Source organism: Mustelus asterias, chromosome 3 (genome assembly GCF_964213995.1).
Source record: "Mustelus asterias chromosome 3, sMusAst1.hap1.1, whole genome shotgun sequence".
Lineage (NCBI taxonomy): Eukaryota > Metazoa > Chordata > Chondrichthyes > Carcharhiniformes > Triakidae > Mustelus > Mustelus asterias.
Genome location: NC_135803.1, coordinates 126,912,147 through 126,933,653, shown reverse-complemented (window position 1 = coordinate 126,933,653; position 21,507 = coordinate 126,912,147). Strand labels below are relative to the sequence as shown.

Sequence of the window (21,507 nt, the reverse complement as noted above, 5' to 3'; positions counted from 1 at the left end):
TAAACTGTAATATTTGTAGTTTTTTTTTCCCTTTTTAATTTCCTGTCCTTACTCCTGTTCTACTCTTGCCGGTGATACATGGTAGGATATAGTTTGCTGTGCGCTCTTGTATATGTGAATGTACTTCATTTATGAACTTAGGTGGTGAGTGTCAGCAGCTCATTTGTGCTAATCCCCACCACTGCACCAACCGTTATTGCATCCTCTATTATTTTTAAGGGCCTGATGTACACCTATAAAAATTGCCATAATCAGGTACGTGGGTTTAGAAAATAGGTTAGTGCCAAGAAAAGGTGGGTCATTTTTGATGTCTCTTAAGGTTGCTAATGTAGATAAAATTTCCAAATTTTGCATTGTTGTGGTGCTTTTATTGAAGTAAATTAACATAATATCCTACAGATTTTCTAGTAATTCTCTGTGTATTTTGTTGGTGGTCTTTTTCACAGATTTCCGTTGTGTAGATAAGTCATAAACCCACACCACTTCAGATCAGTGGTAAAAGCATCAGCTACCACTAAACTAAGAGCAAGCGTTCATAGGAATGAAATTGGAAAACGTCAAATTAATCTTTCAGCTGAATTTTCTGTCATTAAAATGGATTTTCTTTCACTAAAAACACATGATTATTTATAGTTGAGTTAAGTGCTATTGCCATCCTCTCTCTCCTATTCTTTACAGTTTTCATGTATAATAATGGGTAATGATGGTATGTGGATGGCACAGTGACACAGTGGTTAGCACTGCTGCCTCACAGTCGGGCCTTGAGTGACTGTCTGTGTAGAGTTTGCACATTCTTCCCATATCTGCATGAGTTTCCTCCGGGTACTCCAGTGAAATAACTCCTCAGAGGCTGGTGTCCCTTCAGCAGATTCCCTTTATTTACAAACACTATTCCACTCCTAAGAGTGTTTCAAGTACAAAGTCAAAATCCGAGGTGTCAGTACCCCTGTCACTCCTCAATATATATATACAGGTGAAATTCCCTGATTACCTCAATCAGGGAGCTCATACTCCAAGAAGCCAACCTCATGGGCCTCGTTGAGGTCATTACACTCGGTTTCCTCCCACAGTCCAAACATGTGCAGGATAGGTGGATTGGCCATGCTAAACTGTCCCTTAGTGTCCAAAGACGTGTAGGTTAGGTGGATTAGCCATGGTAAACGCGGAGGGTTAAGGGGATAGGGCGGAGGGGATGCAGAGTGGGATGCTCATTCAGAGAGTTGGTGTAGACTCAATGGGCCGAATGACTATTTCTGCACTGTAGGGATTCTATGGTTGTAAGGCTCTATTGTATGTGATAAGTACCTCACTCATGCTTTGTGTGTAAACATGGTATGCTATTTGACTATGTGGGGTACCATAGCTAAGTCTGATCCTGTCCTCACCAGACTTCCAAATTGCTGTCCAATGTTGCGTAGCCAATCAGGAGAAAGTACCTAGTGGGATTGTTGAAACCAACGATAATGTCCCCATTTCCATCCCAGCTGAGATTATTAATTTAGTGAAAGTGGAACAAAAGAGGGAAAGAAATATTGAATAGAGTGTGTGATAAAAGAGGTGAATAGAAGTTTTTTCAAACAATTACATTTTTAAAGAAAATCTCCAGCAAAAAGATTTAAAACTAGACTAATACCATGAATGAACAGTCGTCATATGAGGAAAGTTTGGAGAGATTAGGTTTATATCCACTAGATTTTAGAAAAATAAAGGACAACTTTATCGAAAGCTTTAAGGTCCTGTAGGGTATTGACAGGGTAGATTTGGAGGATGGTTCCTCTTGTTGGAGAATCTAGAACGAGGAGGTCACTGTTTAAATATAAGGGGTTACTCATTTGAGACAGAGATAAGGAAAAAAATGTTCTCTCGAGGGTTGTGAGTCTCAAACTCTCTTCCTCAAAGGGAAGTGGAAACAGTGCCTCTGAATATTTTTAATACAGAGCTAGATTGATCCCTGATTGACAAGAGATTGAAAGGTTATTAGGGATAGGCAGGAATATGGGGTTGAAGTTACAATCACATCAGCCACGATCTTGTTGAATGGCAGAGCAGGCTCGAGAGGCTGACTGGTCTATTCCTGCTCCTAATTCATGTTATTTCATAACATTAAGTCAAAGCTGAGAAGAATATCTTGCTTTTATATGCAGTTTATACACTTACTCCATCTGGTGGCTGTTGCGTGGAGAACACTAATGATGTATTTCTTTCACTGTCTCTCTTCTGTTCTTCTCTCTTACTTCATTCAGTCTCTCATCGTTTAGTTGTTGAGTGCAATTTTCAACTTTGGCAGGGGATAAAAAGGGATGGTATTGGATTAGCCACTCATTGTACATCCTGGCTCATTTTCCTCATTACTGAAGGATTTTCTTCAACCTCCCAAATCCAAAACCTCTGCCAGCTGGTAGGACAAGGGCAGCAGGGACATAGGAACACCATCACCTCCAAGTACCCCTCTAGGTCACACCATTCTCATTTGGACATGTATGCACTTTCACCATCTGCACTGCAGAAGTTCAAGAATAAACGCCACATTTTCAAAGTGCAGCAAGGGATAGGGGGACTAGTAGGGTAAATACATGGGGTTACGGAGATAGGGCCTGGGTAAGATGCTCTGTTAGAGAGTTAATGCAGACTCAGTGGGCCGAAAGGCCTCCTTCTGCACTGTAGGGATTCTATGAAAATAAATGAAATGGAGGTCACATCTCAAAAAAATATACAAGTTTTAAACTATGATTTACAACATACAAAGTTATAATTGCCTGAATGCTCTTTTGGCCTTTTTTATGGCTCTATCCATCTGCATTTACCTTTTTAGCAAATTACTTACTTAAACCCACTAATTGTTTTTATTCCTCTATGCTGTGCAGCATCTTTTCATTGAATATATACATCAATTCCTCACTTCTTCTCCTAAAGTGCAGTACCTCATATTTCTCCATGTTAATTATACCTGTGGTCTACCTGACGATTCTACTGACAAGTCTAGTTCTTCCTGAAACTTTTCCACCACCTCATCTTTTGCCAAACCCTGCATTTCTGTTCTGAGCAAATTTGGATATTGTGTGTTTTGTATTCAGGTCCATCCAAAGTAAACTTTGTGGTAGATTACTTCTGACCCTTCTCCAATCTGGGCAACATCTATTAACCCCAATTTTTGTTACACTGTACATCAACCAAATAATGGTGTCTGCCATTATTTAGTCTTCCCCAGTTAGGGTTTTTTCCATTTTTTGCATGGCAAGTTGCTGACATTGTGAGCTGGCAACACCAGACATACTCTCTTCCACCTTCTTCCGTCGGGAAAAAGATACAAAACTCATGTACCAACCAACTCAAAAACGGCTTCTTTCCTGCTGCCATCAAACTTTTGAATGGACCTACTTTATATTAAGTTGATCTTTCTCTACACTCTAGCTCTGACTGTAATACTATATTCTGTACCCTCTCCTTTCCTGCTCCCATATGTACTCTACAAATGGTATGTTTTGTCTGTATAGCATGCAAGAGATAATACTTTTCACTGTATCCCAATACATATGACAATAATAAATCAAATCAAATCAGTGTAGGCAACAGGGCATCTGGAATCTGAGTGAACAGGAAAAGCAACTGTAATAACAAATAAGATTTGAGGGATTGAGAAATTAACGGTGCAAGAACTGAGAAGCCAGTGAAAATTAGAGTGCGTGAATTCAACATCAAATCCAGTGAAGATAGAGAAGTAAAGAGGGAACAAGAAATGAGAATAAGAGCAAGAGAAGAGATAAAGAGAAAATAAAAAATAATGACATTTTAAAATCGTCTCAGCATCAATTAAAACCTGAAGGAATAAGGAGCGACACTATTAATAGTTACTTTTCAGTGCCAGTGAGGTTCCTAGGCAGTATTTAACACTGAACACATTGTTAAAAGAATCTTGGATAATCCAAGCTTAATTATATATTCAAGGATCTTAAATGGCTCCAAAAATGGCACCTTTGCATTACTCTAGACAGCCTGCTGTAACTTTCTGTGACGAGTTTAGTTTGTATCTGTTGCACCAATACAGCGATTTCATACTATTTGATCATCACAATAGTGAGCCAAACAGCAAGATGGTGTTTTCGCAAAGCTAACCCTCCAGCAGTGCATCTCAATGAGCAACTTTTGTTTTTCTGCTTTTAACCAAGAAGTTGCCCCTCTCCTGAAGTTGCTGCATCATTTGTTAGCCTTGCTGTTATTCTGACACATTGTGGTGTATTGCTTTTTTATATCAGACACCAGAATTTCTGCTAGTCAAATGAAGTTCAAACACTTTTGAATTCTGCCACCAAAAAGTAGTTTTATCTATGATTTTAAAAGAATCTCTTATTCTTTCTTGGGTTAAAAATCTCATAGTTAAGTTTTTAATTTTGTGACTTGTTCAATTCTTTCCCCTGTGACTTGGATAGTGTTTCTGGAAATAGTTGGAGAAAACTCAAGGCACACATTGCAGGAAAACATGAAACTAATCAGAGCTCCGACTCAGGTCATTTGGGGAAAGCAGGATCAGGTAAAAATCTGCAACTATTATTTTTATATTCTTTTGCAGTTATATCACTGGCTTAATGATATACCGGCACAGAAAGAATCTCTTGTTGAAACTCACTCTTCAGCTACTTACTTATAATTTGAATTCTAATGCAGAAATTATTGGCACTATTTTTCTTAGAAGGAAAACACTAGCTTTTACACAGTAGTTTTCAAATCCCTAATATGTTTGAAACAAAAGCCTGGCGGCCAATTTGTGCACAGCTTAGTCTGAGAAATGGCAACGAGATAGTAAGTCAGCCAGTCTGTTCAGTAATGTTGATTGAGGGATAAATATTGGTCAGAACACTGGGAGAATTCCCCAGATAATGCCAGAGAACTTTTACATCTACCTTAGAGAGCAGATGGGGGTACTTCCTCAGTACGCTGAAATAATGGCATAGATTGGGGCGCGATCTTTTCAGGAGGATAGCGCGCCAGGCTTTCATGCTGGGCGTGAACTGGTCTCGTGCCAAAAGCCATCCTCCCAGAACTGTTTTGCCCCCCCTCCCCCTGAGCAAACACTTCGGTTTTCAAACTTTGGGGGAAGATCGCCCCCTATATGTTCAAGTCTTGGAGCGGGGCTTGAACCTATAATGATTCATGAGGAGAGAATGCTACCACTGAACCAAAGCTGAAATCACCTGATAATACGTGCAAACAAAATTATGATGAGAAACACTATCCAAAACCAATCAGAACATAACTAATGGGTAAATCAATTATTTTCCTCTGATTTTTCACTCTTGAATAAATTGAATCCTGTTGGGGTACAATTCCGTAAATACTTAGTTAGCCAAGTGCTTATAATATCATTAAGATCCTAGACAATGTAGGTGGAGTAGGACCTTGTGGCAGAATCAGTTAAAAGTGAGTGAGGCAGCATAAATTTGAAAGTAAAATCAAAGGTACATTTTTAAGAATTGAAATGTTTTTGTGTAAATATTTAAATAACAGATTTATCACTTTTTATAATTTAGATTTAGATTAATTTAATATACCTTTGACCCGGAAGAAGTACAGAAGGAAAATTTGTAATTTCTTTAAACAGTTTGTGGAGTCTGTAATTGCTTTTAAGTATGTTTGAAGAGAATTTTGAGAGTTTGCATCAATTGTGAAGGGATCAATTTTATGGGATAAGAAGAAATACTGATCCACATGATTGCTGGCGACCCTTAATCTGGAAGCAGTACTGACAAGAAGCAAGCTAAAAAAGTGTGACTGACAGATGCAAGGGAAAGGAGCTGCTGGGTGAAGGCTCAGAGGCAGACACAGAGGAAGCAGACAAAGACAGAGAGAAAGAGAATTCTTGTGAGGAAAAGAAGCAAATCACTCTCAGGAAGAAGTTGGCTCATTTTCTGGTAGCGAAGGAGAAAGGAGCTCTTGGAGGTACTGCATGAATCGGCTAAAAAGGTCAAAAACCTGGAAAGCTGTGTGACTACAATAGCTTAGACTCGCTGCAAATCAGGGTGTTTTCCTAGAAGTGGCCAAACAGTGAACTGGGTTGTTATTGGTTGGTTAGTTGAAAAGGAACTCTGGAACCCCACTCCATCAAGATTGTTGCGACCCGCGGAAGAGCAGGTTCAGACAGATGTGCCTTGCTGATAATGATGATAAAACTCGGAGGTGACAGCTATTGTCAGATAGGGCTCCTGATCTACCCTGCAGGAATAAAGTACAGCGGACTGTGGAGCCATATAGCTATGCAGTGCCACATTTAGGCAGGAAAGGATGGGAATGGTTACGGTTGCATAAGATGTATCTTTGTTGTATCGACAATTTGAAGTGAAATTTACCTTTTAAAGTATCATTTGCCCATGGATTTGTGTTTAATTTGTGTCTGTTGGTTTTGATTCATGTTCAAGTAAAACTGGAATGTTGTTGGTAATTTCTTCATCTGGATGTCATTCAGTAAATTTAACTATTTTGATTATATCTTTCCTCCACTGGGATCGTAACAATGGTGATCTAAACGTTTCTGTTCCTTACCCTTCTTGTGCCCAGGTACTGGATGTCTCTGGAGCTGGAGTCCTTGCTGATAGTATTCCTGGCTGTAGAGTGGACCTCTTGGAAAACTGCGGCCATTCTGTGGTAATGGAGCGGCCCCGCAAAAGCGCTAAAATTATCCTGGAGTTTTCAGGTTCTCTGCAAAACACAAGATCAGAAAGCAATAAGAAATTAGCCTAACATTTAGAAATGAAAGCTGTATCGCTTTGGATTGCAAATAAAATGAGATGCTGTGATAATTTCCCAGGAAACAATATGACTTGACTGAATACTGATGCCCCAATTACCTGCATTAAGAGCATTAGTTAACAGTTTTTGGTGGTGCTTTCAAATTACATAAACACAATTTTGAAAGACAGAGAGTATTGCCAGCACATTAAAAGCATGCAGTATATAAAAAGGAGCATAAATGACAGAAAAGCACTATTCTTTACCAGATTTCCCACGCTAGGCAACTCTTCTTTTTGGCAATTTATGTTTCACCATTTAATGGCATCAGCGATACAATACCTTCCCATTTTCAGTTCAAGGCTAGATTCGTAAAATGCACAAATTATTACCATAATTTATTAAATATGTAATTTATATTTTAGAAGTTAAAATTATTGTTTTTATTTTCTTTTTGATTGCTTGATTCCTACATTTTAAATCTGTAGAAGGTGGTTTCAAAGCGTTTGTGGTTAGTAGTAATTATTTCAACAATAATGTTGTAGGGAAGGTACAGTTGCTATCAGTACTGTTTAGCGGAGATTCTCTTGTAGTTTCGATAGGGAATTGCACTTACGTAGCTATTTGTTTGTAACAATGTACCATGATAAAAAGTTCTCTATAAATCTATTGCTAAAAGTCACAACGATAATAAACATCGTGAACATAATTCTGCACAATATTATCTGCTTTAACAGAGATAACAAGTTGGGAAATAAATAAATTATATTAACTTTGGAACATTTATTTGAAGTGAAACACAATTTAATACTTTAAAAATAAATTAGAGTTGGGCAAAGAGATTAAGTGGATTGAACAATGAAAAAGTTCACTGAAGACATCTTTAAAAATGTAAGACTTTCATACTAAATTTTAATCTTATAGATAAATCATTGTGAAGAATGCTACCAAAAGTAAGGTGTTGCTTTATTTCATTGTCTAGATTTTTCTCTGTCCCTCTGTTATCCAGCTGAACTGAGATGACTGTAGATCACGACACAAATAGGCTAAAGCTGTTTTCAGAAATGACTAAGATGTCCTGGCTGTTATTTCTTTATTCCAATCAATGAATTCTGTGAATTCTATTGCTATTGTAATGATTATACTTAATGAAATATTGGTAATGCATAAGTAATCCGATGATAGACAATCTTATTTTCTTTTAAATTTGGGGCGTAAGTTTAAATTATTCTAGCAGTCAAGTGATGCAATCCCACTGGGATTGAGAGGGGAACACATATATGTTAATCATACTCCTAACTGTCAGTTCAATTTGCCTACAGTCATTCAGCAAGTTGCACTAACTCTTAAACTCTTGGATTATGACTATGGAGTGTTGCATCTCTAAAGAGAGGTAAAAAAAAAACCCAGCATCCATCATGCTCCAATCGAGAATGCTTCTGTTCAGCAGTTGCTGGCTGTGGAGTTGTTCATGGTGCAGAACCCTGTTGGATGAAGCAGTAGATATGATAGCGTTACGGGTCTAATGGGAAGTAGTGTGGTTTACCGTGGATAATGTTATTTTTGACTGAGACACAAATGGCCTTGTTAGTGGATATTTTAAGACCAAGGTAACCATCCACAGCCTGAGATATATTTTGCCAAGAAAGTTATCTCTCACTGAAAGCATTGTAAATATGTTAATATTGACATTATGCTCCAAAATTGGATTCAACAATATCCTTCCATCTCTATGACTAGGGGTTAAATACAAAACTGCCAGGAAAACTGAGAGAGAAAGGAATAAGAAGGAAACTGTTTTCGTCCCTCTCTTTCTTACTGATAAGGGGTCTAACTGTATGAATTGAAATAGGCCTAGTTAATTGATATGCAATATGATTTTGCAACAGCAAACTGCTATCAAATGCAACACAATGGGCAGGCTTGCTTACAGTCCATGAGGATATATACATCATGGAAAAGAATGCATCCAATGGGGATGATTTTCTGGAGCTAATGTATCAATTTGGGTGAATTGGGGAAGTTTTGCATTTTCAAAGTTTGTTCTGTTTAACCTTGGATATGCTAAGTTGTGTTACCGCCTATAAAGTGAGTGCATGTTTCATTTGTTGGTTTTGCTTATTGTTCATCTTTCTCAACATAAGTGCAAAATGTAATAAAATGATTATCCTTCATTTCTAAAACCTTTTTCTGGCTTAAAATACTGAAAGAAAGCATAAATAAATGATAATGGACCATATAGTGGAAAAATCTAACTTTCCTATAAGGTACTATTAAGTAGCCTCTTTTCTATTTATTGTAGATTGTGAATAGGGCAATGGTAAAAAACTGTAAAAAAATAAATCCAATAGACTCATTCAAGAAAATCACCTTGCCTGCTGGAATAATCAGTCATTTTTCACAAGAACAGGTTTGATGAATGTGGTTTCTTTGAAAAAGTCATTGTTCAACCTAATAATTCAATATACGTTGCAGTTGCTAGCAAATGTTTTAGTTCCCCTGACGGACATTTGTATTATCTAGATACATGAGTAAATAAATGCTGTCATAGAGTACAAGAAGTTGCTTGTAAAGAAGGATGAAAACAAATTTCTTTTTACCTCTTCCACTTTGACTACATCCAATAAAGATTAATGTACAGTAAGAATCTTAAGTATGCATGTTGTAGGATAAAAATAAAATAAACCTTCTGACCAATGTTGTTGCTCTCAATTCACTTCTTGCACTTCATTTTCATTCCATTTCAAATTTCTTTAGACTCTAGTATTCCTGTTTGAGTATTGCTGAAAAAGGATACATGTTATCAAAGTTTTTTTTATCATGCAGTCATCAGGACAGATTTGCAAGAATCCCAATTTTAAAGGGAACAACAATGTGTGCTTCATGAGAAGAGAGGGCTTGATTGCCCACTTGCCAACCAATCAGCACTTTCTTCTCATATAGTATAAATTGTTGTTCCCATTAGAACTGGTATTCTTGTGAATATGCCCTGATGAGTGCAAGATGGAAAGCTTTGAGAGCATGTAACTTTTTCCAGCAATATTCAGGTTCTATATATTAACATGATTATTTAATCCTGTGCTCTTTATTGATTTTTCTTATCGATGCCTCACATCTTCATGACTTCTCAAACTACCCAATAATGTTAGCATGGATCAAACATTAGGACTATCTCTTCACCACCGTATGCAGTGGCTTCTTTCAAAAACATATCCTATGTACTCTTTTTTTAGGAATGGACCTAGGTATTATATTGACAGAACTTAACTGGCCTGCAAAAGTTCTTACTATGAAACGTCCAGTGAGCCATTTGGTTCTTTAGCCTTTGCACACACCTTCTTTCCTTGATCTGCCAGACCTTCACATCAGCTTCCCTTATCTCATCCAATGCTGTTCCCCTTAAATCAGTTCCACACTCCCTCAAAATATCCCATCTCCAGCCTTCAAACTAACTTCCAGAGGTTTCAAGATTCATATTTATCTGTTATTAGTTATTTATGCTCAGAGCTGCTGATAAGATCTGTTAATGAGCTGTTTCATAATACCTATGCAGTCTAAACTCTTAAGTTCATATCAGATTATTGAACCATGGATTCACTAAGGTAAGTTCTGTGTTAGTTCAGGGCACATTAACTTTTGCATTTCAGCAAGCATCTTAAGTAGGTAAGGAAAACGGAAAATCCTGCAGCTTTGCAGTTTGGTGTTTAAGTGCCAGAATAACTATAATTATAGAACATAGAACAGTACAGCACAGTGCAGGCCCTTCGGCCCTCGATGCCGAGCTTTGTCCAAAACCAAGATCAAGCTATCCCACTCCCTATCATTCTGGTGTGCTCCATGTGCCTATCCAATAACCGCTTGAAATTTCCTAAAGTGTCTGACTCCACTATCACAGCAGGAAGTCCATTCCACACCCCAACCACTCTCTGAGTAAAGAACCTACCTCAGACATCCCTCCTTTATCTCCCACCATGAACCTTATAGTTATGCCCCCTAGTAACAGCTACATTCACCTGAGGAAATAGTCTCTGAACGTCCACTCTATCCCCCTTATCATCTTATAAACCTCTATTAAGTCGCCTCTCATCCTCCTCTGTTCTAAAGAGAAAAGCCCTAGCTCCCTCAACCTTTCCTCGTGAGACCTACCCTCCAAACCAGGCAGCATCCTGGTAAACCTCCTCTGCACTCTCTCCAATGCTTCCACATCCTTCTTATAGTGAGGTGACCAGAACTGCACACAATATTCCAAATGTGGTCTCACCAAGGTCCTGTACAGTTGCAGCATAACCCCACGGCACTTAAACTCAAACCCCCTGTTAATAAACGCTAACACACTATAGGCCTTCTTCACGGCTCTATCCACTTGAGTGGCAACCTTCAGAGATCTGTGGATATGAACCCCAAGATCTCGCTGTTCCTCCACATTCCTCAGAACCCTGCCATTGACCCTGTAATCCACATTCAAATTTGTCCTACCAAAATGAATCACCTCGCACTGATCAGTGTTAAACTCCATCTGCCATTTTTCGTCCCAGCTCTGCATCCTATCAATGTCTCTTTGCAGCCTACAACAGCCCTCCACCTCATCCACTACTCCCCCAATCTTGGTGTCATCAGCAAATTTACTGACCCATCCCTTCAGCCCCCTCCTCCAAGTCATTGATAAAAATCACAAATAGCAGAGGACCCAGCACCGATCCCTGTGGTACACCGCTGGTAACTGGTCTCCAGTCTGAAAATTTTCCATCCACCACCACCACCCTCTGTCTTCTATGAGATACAGTAAGAAGTTTAACAACACCAGGTTAAAGTCCAACAGGTTTATTTGGTAGCAAAAGCCACACAAGCTTTCGGAGCTGCAAGCCCCTTCTTCAGGTGAGTGGGAATTCTGTTCACAAACAGAGCATATAAAGACACAAACTCAATTTACATGAATAATGGTTGGAATGCGAATACTTACAACTAATCAAGTCTTTAAGAAACAAAACAATGTGAGTGGAGAGAGCATCAAGACAGGCTAAAAAGATGTGTATTGTCTCCAGACAAGACAGCCAGTGAAACTCTGTGGGGGTTACAAATAGTGCCATGATGAATTCCTCTGTGTCTGCTGCGAGACTGATGGGATCTATTTTGGTGGTGGGGCAAAAATTAAGTCCTCGGCTGAGAACTTCGATTTCATCTGGTTGAAGTGTGTAGTCCGATAAGTTGACAATGGACTTCCCTGCAGTGGTACTGTTTTCTACTGTGGTACCAGGGGAGGCTTGGTTGCTGCTGGTGGTGATGCCGAGTTTCTCAAGTTTCCTGTTCTTGGTGTGCATGTAGATGGTGTAGTTCCTTTGTCTCGTCTATGAGATAGCCAGTTACTTATCCAATCGGCCAAATTTCCCTCTATCCCACACCTCCTTACTTTCTTCATGAGCCTACCATGGGGAACCTTGTCAAACGCCTTACTAAAATCCATGTATACGACATCAACTGCTCTACCTTCATCTACACACTTAGTTACCTCCTCAAAGAATTCAATCAAATTTGTGAGACAAGACTTACCCTTCACAAATCCGTGCTGACTATCATGGATTAAGCTGCATCTTTCCAAATGGTCATAAATCCTATCCCTCAGGACCTTTTCCATTAACTTACCGACCACCGAAGTAAGACTAACTGGCCTATAATTACCAGGGTCATTCCTATTTCCTTTCTTGAACAGAGGAACAACATTCACCACTCTCCAGTCCTCTGGCACTATCCCCGTGGACAGTGAGGACCCAAAGATCAAAGCCAAAGGCTCTGCAATCTCATCCCTTGCCTCCCAAAGAGTCCTAGGAGATATCCCATCTGGCCCAGGGGACTTATCGACCCTCAGGTTTTTCAAAATTGCTAATACACCTTCCCTCAGAACATCTACCTCCTCCAGCCTATCAGCCTGTATCCCATTCTTACCCTCAAAAACATGGTCCCTCTCCTTGGTGAACACTGAAGAAAAGTATTCATTCATCGCCTCTCCTATCTCTTCTGACTCCATGCACAAGTTCCCATTACTATCCTTGACCGGACCTAACCTCACCCTGGTCATTCTTTTATTTCTTATATAAGAGTAAAAAGCCTTGGGGTTTTCCTTGATCCGACCCACCAAGGACTTCTCATGCCCCCTCCTAGCTCTCCTAAGCCCTTTTTTTAGCTCATTCCTTGCTACCTTGTAACCCTCAAGCGACCCAACTGAACCTTGTTTTCTCACCCTTACATATGCTTCCTTTTTCCTCTTGACAAGACATTCAACCTCTTTTGTGAACCATGGTTCCCTCACTCGGCCATTTCCTCCCTGCCTGACAGGGACATACCTATCAAGGACACTCAGTATTTGTTCCTTGAACAAGCTCCACTTTTCATTTGTGCCTTTCCCTGACAGTTTCTGTTCCCATCTTATGCTCCCTAATTCTTGCCTAATCGCATCATAATTACCCCTCCCCCAATTATAAACCTTGCCCTGCCGTAAGGCCCTATCCCTCTCCATTGCAATAATGAAAGACACCGAATTATGGTCACTATCTCCAAAGCACTCTCCCACAACCAAATCTAACACTTGGCCTGGTTCATTACCCAGTACCAAGTCCAATGTGGCCTCACCTCTTGTCGGCCTATCCACATATTGTGTCAGGAAACCCTCCTGCACACACTGTACAAAAACTGCCCCATCCAAACTATTCGACCTATAAAGGTTCCAATCAATGTTTGGAAAGTTAAAGTCACCCATGACAACTACCCTGTGACCTCCACACCTATCCATAATCTGCTTTGCAATTTCTTCCTCCACATCTCTATTACTATTTGGGGGCCTATAGAAAACCCCCAACAATGTGACCGCTCCTTTCCTATTTCTAACTTCAGCCCATATTACCTCAGTAGGCAGATCCCCCTCGAACTGCCTTTCAGCAGCCGTTAAACTATCCTTGATTAACAATGCTACTCCTCCACCTCTTTTACCACCTTCCCTACTCTTACTGAAACATCTATACTCCGGAACTTCCAACAACCATTCCTGTCCCTGTTCTAACCATGTCTCCGTAATGGCCACAACATCGTAGTCCCAAGTACCAATCCACGCTCCAAGTTCACCTACCTTATTCCGGATGCTCCTTGCATTGAAGTAGACACACTTCAACCCACCTTCCTGTCTGCTGGTACACTCCTGCGACCTTGATATCCTCCTCAGTACCTCACTACACTAGACTACAGCTCGTTTTCCCAACCCCCTGACAAATTAGTTTAAACCCCCCCGAAGAGCCGAAGCAAATTTCCCTCCCAGGATATTGGTGCCCCTCTGGTTCAGGTGCAAACCGTCCAGTTTGTACAGGTCCCACCTTCCCCAGAATGTGCTCCAATTATCCATGAAACTGAAACCCTCCCTCCTACACCATCCCTGCAGCCACGTGTTTATCTGCACTCTCTCCCTGTTCCTCAACTCGCAAGCACGTGGCACCGGCAACAAACCAGAGATGACAGCATGGTTTGTCCTGGCTCTCAGCTTCCACTCTAGCTCCTTAAATTCCTGTTTTAAATCCCCGTCCCTTCTCTTACCTATGTCATTGGTACCGATGTGTACCACGACTTGTGACTGTTCCCCCTCCCCCTTAAGGATCCTGAAAACACGGTCCGAGACGTCACGGACCCTGGCACCCGGGAGGCAACATACCATCCGTGAGTCTCTTTCGCTGCCACAGAACCTCCTATCTGTCCCTCTAACTGTCGAGTCCCCAATGACTATTGCTCTCCTGTTCTCCCCCTTCCCTTCTGAGCCACAGGGACGGACTCAGTGCTGGAGATCCAGTCACCGTGGCTTACCACTGGTAGGTCCCCCCCCCCCAACAGTATCCAAAGCGGTATATTTGTTGCCGAGTGGAACGAACACAGGGGATCCCTGCACTGACTGCTTCCTCCCAGCCCCTCTCACCGTCACCCATCTATCTTCATTCTTCGGAGTAACAACATCCCTGAAGCTTCTATCTATGACCACCTCTGCCTCCCGAATGATCCGAAGTTCATCCAGCTCCAGATCCCTAACACGGTCTTCAAGGAGCTGGAATTGGATGCACTTCCTGCAGGTGTACTCAGCTGGGACACTACTGGTGTCCCTCACCTCAAACATCCCACAGGAGGAACATTGCACTGCTTGCACTGACATCCCTGCTAACTTCCCTTAATAAGAAACGAAAGAGAGAAAAAAAAAGCTTACCTGCTTTAATTGCAGGTAACAATCTGAATGTTTGTTTTCTCCAGGCATATAAATAATAAAAAGGGGGGGGAAGGTAGGTACATAGTGACCAAAAAGGAGAATGCACTAAGGAAGAAGATGCTGTCGAAGGCTTAGTGAAAGAGGTGTTAGTTGAGATATGGCATGGGTTAATTTATGAAGAGAAGGTTTTGGAAAGGTTGGCTGTATTTAAATTCGGTAAGTACGAGGACCAGATCAGATGTATCCCAGGAGACAGAGGGAAGTGGGAGAGGAAATTGCTGAGGCACGGGCCATAATCTTTCAATCCTTAGAGGTGGTGCCAGAGAACCTCAGAGTTGCAAATGTTACTCTTATTCCAAAAAGGATGCAAGGTGACTACAGGGCAGTCAATTTAATCTTAGAAGTGGTAATGTTTTGTAAACAATAATCCGGGACAAAATTAACAGTCGCTTGGACAAATGTTGATTGATTTAAGGAAACCCAACACAGATTTGTTAAGGGTAAATTTTGTTTAACTAATTTGGTTGAGTTTTTTGTTGATGAGGTTACAGAGAAGGTTGACGAGGGTAATGCTGTTGATGTGATATGCATGGACTTCCAAAAGGCATTTGACAAAGTGACACATAGTAGGCTTGTGAGAAAAGTTATAGCTCAAGGAATAAAAGGGACAGTAGCAGCATGGATATGAAATAAAAACAGAAAATGCTAGAAATATTCGGATCAAGAGGCGATTGTGGAGAGACACGATAACATTACCCAGAAATAACCACTTCTGGGAACTGCACCTAAGGAAGAATGTGAAGACGTTGGAGAGGGTGTGGAAAAGATTTATGAAAATGGTTCTGGGGATATTTGACTTTAATTCTGTGAATTAATTGAGTTTATTCTCCTTAGAGAACAGAAAATTAAGGGGTTTGGTAGAGGTGTTCAAAATCATGAGGAGTCTAGAAGTATATAGGGAGAAACTTCCCATTGGTGGAATGGTCATGAACAAGATGACATGGATTTAAAATGATTGACAAATAAAAACAGGTGATATGATGAAAAACCTTTTTACAGAGTGGTTAGAATCTGGAATGGATTGCCTAATGGAGGCAGATTCAATCATGAGCTTTCAAAAGGAAATCAGATAATTATCTGAAGAAAAAATATTAGCAGGTCCAGTGGGAAATGGCAGGGGAGTGCGACTGAGTTGCTCTCTCAGAGCAACCTCTCTGCTGTGAATTTCACCTTTCCCAACTTTAGTTTAATTCTGGTGCCAAAGTGATGTCATCAAGTAGGACAACCCGTCAATTACATTAAAAACTTTTCACAGACACCAAACCAAGTACAAAACATTGATTATGCTTCACTTTTTGATCATTTTGCAGAGTAAAATCTAGATTGGGACACATGAGTTAAGGTAGAAGTTGAAATATAAACTATTAAAATGTTTTAATTATTTTAAAAATATCTGGAATTTTAATAATGGAGAAATCTGATATTCCACCATATAAAATTAATTTTTCAGGACCAGAGAAGTTATTCGAAGATAATTGTAACTTAGTACATTGCTTATGACCCACTTTAACCTCATACAATACTGCGTAACCATTTCAAGGGTTTTTACAGAGACCTATAGCATATGCAGAGGGGAGGTTAATGACAATTTAAGCGATTTCCACCTGTGAAGACTTGAACTGCACACTCTGCAAGAACCAAAAAAAGTGATGATAGCAACTCCTGGATTTCTGTGTTTACCTGTGCATATGCAGATGTCAGAATTTGTCAAGTTTCATGATGTAATGATAGTGAATGTGGAGTTTTTTGAACTTTGTTTTTATTTTCTCAGCATACAGATATAAATGAGTTAGAATTGGACATCACATTAATCGTCAGTGCTGTTGACAGCAATATAAAAGACAATATGACAAGGGCAATTTTAGTTTAGAGAATCAAGTTATGTGTACAGACAAGTATTGATATAGTAGATAAACAAGAATTTGATTATGATAACTGGTCTAAGTTTCTTCCTTACATAGGGTACCAGTGGAAAAATATAGAAAATATATGAGAAAGATATGTTGGTAAAAAAATTGATATTGAATAAATAAATACAAATGAAAGATAACAGTAAACAAGCATAGTAAAGAGATGAAGAAAAAAGAACAAATAAAATGAGTGGTGTTGGGTTGGAGCACTGTCTTTGGTTTAGTTCATGTGAACAATATTCCCATTAATGGGATCCACCTTTGAAATAATTTTTCGTTCTGCAAGTGTAATGCTTGCATGATTCTTTCCATCTCAAATTGCTCTCTTGACTTTAGATAACCAAGATTCATAGGTTGGGTGTGTGGGTTTCAGCCAGTTAAGGGTGGTGCCTTTAATGGCAGCTTTTTAAAAATTGTAAAAGATAATTATGTGAGCATGGAGTTTTGACTGAATTACAACCACAAAGTCCAGGCCACTATGTTTCTGAATAAAAATAAATACAAGCTTTAGCCTTTTCTCAGCTTGTTTTTATCCTCTTTATTGTCGATAGCTAAATTTGATTTGCTTCAGGTCTTTTTGTTTTAAAGACCACAAACAAAAGGTACTCAAGAAATAGGAGATGAAAGTATTTGCTTTTTCTTTCACATGTATAATTCCTCCTTTTTTGATCTTTCCACACAACAATGGTATTACTGTTTCAAACATTAGGGGGTGCCCAGAGTAACCCAATTACTTACTGTGTTCCCCATTTCAATGTGAAGCATCTTGTCCATTGTCACTCAATACCTTCCCCAATAGTGTAGTGAGATCTTGGTATTGTTAGGGCCTTGGACCAGAATCCCAAATTACATTATGAAGCTAGACTAGACCCCAACATTTTTTTTAAAATGCTGGTATAAATTTGAGGATAGGATGCTTCACTCCAGGAGTAATTACACTGACAAATCAGGGATCTTTTATGGTAAATCAAACTTTACTTAATACCACAGTTTAACTACAATGCTAACAAATGAAGCAGCTTAACTATTACCCTTTGAATGATATTTAAACATTAAAACAAACAACTCCAATTTCTAACTTAGCATGATTTCAGTTCCAAATAAGCAACATTATTCACACACACTCAAAAACCACTCTCAATGCAGTTAGCAACCATAAATATACTTGCTATGCTGAGTGCAAACAGCCTTAAAGCTTCCTGAGATTTTGTGTTTCAGAGCAGCCTGTTTTTCAGACCTGCCTTTAAACAAACCTCAGCTAGAATTGAAAGCTGTTTTGCCTCTCCTACATACCTAGCTCCTCCCATTAACCAGATTATCACATGACCCTGCACAGCTAAACCCACCTTCCATTCCTTTAATCAAAACCCCAGGGGCCCTTTTCTCTTTGTAAACAAAAGTTCATTAGCTCTCACCTAAGTAAACACCACTAAAATGAGTAATTAACCTGCTCTCCCAGAATCTGCGCTGTATTCCTACCATACTGACTGCCTAAAGAAAAAACTGAACTTTAAAACTGCTCCCTTAAACATAATCACAGTATGAAGAGAATTACAGGTGTGAAGAGGCATGCTGTATTACCTTACACGAGCTAATATTGGATCATTCATCCCATATTTTAAAGTTCATTTAAATTTGCATTCTATTACATCTTTGAAGGACCACCTGTTGTGCATTATTTCAGAAGTCTGTTATGCTAAGCATCCTTGTATATGTTGTTTGCGCTGAAACTTGATGAATGAGGCAGGTTCCTGGTTTGAGAAGGCGGGGTGGTATTCTATTTTGACTAAGTTCTTCAACTAAAGTCTTTCTAAAACAGATGTGCTTTTGCTAGTTCAATAATTCCCTTCTCAAAATAGATTCAATAATGACTTCCAGTCTACACTTCATGTGGCTCTATTCCCACACTACAGATTTAACTCTTAATGACTTCAGGACAACTAAGTATGGGGAATAAATAATGTCAAAGTAATTTAGTAAAGCTGCAGATATGAATTGTAAAGGCAAAACAGATGAGAAAGTTCAGTAGGAAGGAATGCTTTGACCTGTAGCCTCTCATTGCTCAGACCCAGAATCGTACTTTTCTGAAATGTATTTATGGGATATCGGTGTTCCTGGCAAAGCCAGTATTCATTGCCCATCCCTAGTTGCCCTACAGAAGGTGGTGGTCAGCATCCTTCTTGAACTGCTGCAGTGATGTAGGTACACCCACAGTACTGTTAGGAAGGGAGTTCCAGAATTTTGACTCAGTGACAGTGAAGGAACAGTGATATATTTCCAAGTCAGGATGACTTGGAGGGGAACCTTCAGGTAGTGTGTTGCCTGGTATTTGCTGCTCTTGTCCTTGTAGATGGTAATGGTCATGGATTTGGAAGGTGCTGCTTAAGGAAGCTTGGCGAGTTCCTGTAGCGCATCTTGTAAATGGTGCACATGGCTGCCACTGTTCATCGGTGGTGGAGGAATTGAATTGTTTGTGGAAGGGGTCGCAATCAAGTGGGCTGCTTTGTCCTAGATGGTGTCGAACGTCTTGGGTGTTCTTGGAGCCTCACTCATCCAGGCAAGTATTCCATTATACTCCCGATTTGTGCCTTATGGATGGTGGAGAGGCTACAACAACTATCTTCCTTTGTGCCAGGTATGACTCCAACCAATGGAGGGTTTTCCCCAATACTAATATTTCCTAAATATTCTTGGCCAGTTTCTCTGACAGAATACATGTTAAACATTAGATATTACCAACAATGTATTTTGTTATTTATATTTCAGATATTCAAAGGATTTAACAAATGTCAGAAAATGCCTAAAGTTCTATATATTTAATCATTGGCCCTTGTCATTTTTAATCACAGAATCCCTACAGTGCAGAATGCAGCCATTTGGCCCATCAAGCCTGCACCAACAAAACTCCCACCCAGACCCTATCCCTGTAACCCCCACCCCCCATATTTACCTTGATAATCTCCTGACACTAAGGGTCAATTTAACATGGCCAATCAACCTAACCTGCACATCTTTGGACTGTGGGAGGAAACCTTAGCACCCAGAGAAAACCCACGCAGACACGGGGAGAATGTGCAAACTCCACAAAGTCACCTGAGATCGGAATTGAACCCGTGTCCCTGGCGCTATGAGACAACAGTGCTAACCACTGTCCAACCGTGCTGCCCCAGTTGGAACTGGTTAGGTTGAATGGCCATTGCCCATTAGTGTCCCAAGATATATAGGTATGGGGGATTAGCAGGGTAAATCCGTGGAGTTATAAGGTAAGCCTGGGTAAGAGTCAGTGCAGACTACATGGGCCAAATGGCTTCCCTCTGCAGTGTAGGGACTCTATATTTAGTTTATTAGTGTCACAAGTAGGCTTACATTAACACTGCAATGAAGTTACTGTGAAAATCCCCGAGTTGTCACACTCTGGCGCCTGTTCAGGTACATTGAGGGAGAATTTAGTATGGCCATTACAGCTAACCAGCACGTCTTTCAGACTGTGGGAGGAAACCAGAGCACCCGGAGAAAACTCATGCAGACACATGGAGAACGTGCAAACTCCACACAATGACCCAAGTTGGGAATCAAACCCGGGTCCCTAGCGCTGTGCTAACCACTGTGCCGCCCATTTGGAACTGGTTAGGTTGATTGGCCATTGCCCATTGGTGGTCACGTTTGTCGCACCCTAACCCAAGTAACTCTCAGCAAAACATCTGCTCATCACTTGCTTTTTCCGTTCTGATGTTAGAAGCTGCTGGTTTAACCGGTTGAAACCAGCCACCCCCCCCCCCCCCAAAGTGGCAGATTAACTACCACCCGGACACCAAGGCTGAGCTTTAGTAAGGCCCCCTGACCCACCCTTCGATGAATAGAATAAAGTGACGTTAGATAACATATTGTTGTACTATGTATAATGTACTACATGTATAATATAAAGTTATATGAATCAATTACAGCCCTTTTATTCATTTATTTTTCATTTTCTTTACATTTGTACTTTAAAAAGCTTGTGCTTTTTGGTTTACAAAAGTGTCGATAACAGCATGTAAATCAACAGATCGAAGCGTGTCTGATTCAATGTGCATGAGTGCCAGATGACTAAGTTTCTCATCGCTCATTGTTGAGCGCAAATAGATTTTGATCCTCTTCAGTGCCGAAAATGAACGCTCACCTGAACAGTTAGTGATTTTTTTGCTCTCAGGGCCCCCCTCCTGTCCGGGCCCCTAGGCCTAAGCCTACTCAGCCTAATGGTTAATCCGCCACTACACCGACACCGCCATCATACACCTGCCCCTGGGCCCCCTCGTGGCACTCCACTTTCAACTATCCCCCCCCCCCCCAATCCCATCCAGAGTGCTGCCCCTCTGTAAAACATTCGGTTAATAAATGAAGGTGATTACATCCAGCAACGTTGATACTAGAATCATTTCCGCTTCACACCCCCCACTCACACCGGAAACAAATACTTCCCATGCGCTTGGCCATCAGCGTTTCCCAAGAGGACAACCCCGCAGAGGGACAGCGCATGCGCCGTTGACGCCGGGCTGCGCATGTGACGGCCAACGGGGGTCGGAAGTGATGGTCACATGGCCTGCGGTT

At 40.4% G+C, this 21,507-nt stretch overlaps 1 protein-coding gene across 4 annotated transcripts in view; it reads left to right on the top strand.

Annotated features, from left to right (window-relative positions):
- abhd6a (abhydrolase domain containing 6, acylglycerol lipase a) overlaps positions 1-9,415 on the top strand; it is an 81,310-nt gene extending 71,895 nt beyond the window's left edge. For all 4 annotated transcript variants that reach the window (XM_078209553.1, XM_078209554.1, XM_078209556.1 and 1 more), the window contains exons 8-9: positions 4,428-4,528; positions 6,550-9,415. In XM_078209553.1, coding sequence (XP_078065679.1) covers positions 4,428-4,528; positions 6,550-6,732 — 284 coding nt within the window. In that variant the 3' untranslated portion in view covers positions 6,733-9,415. The remainder of the gene's footprint in view (positions 1-4,427; positions 4,529-6,549) is intronic.
- The last annotated feature ends 12,092 nt before the right edge of the window (positions 9,416-21,507 follow it).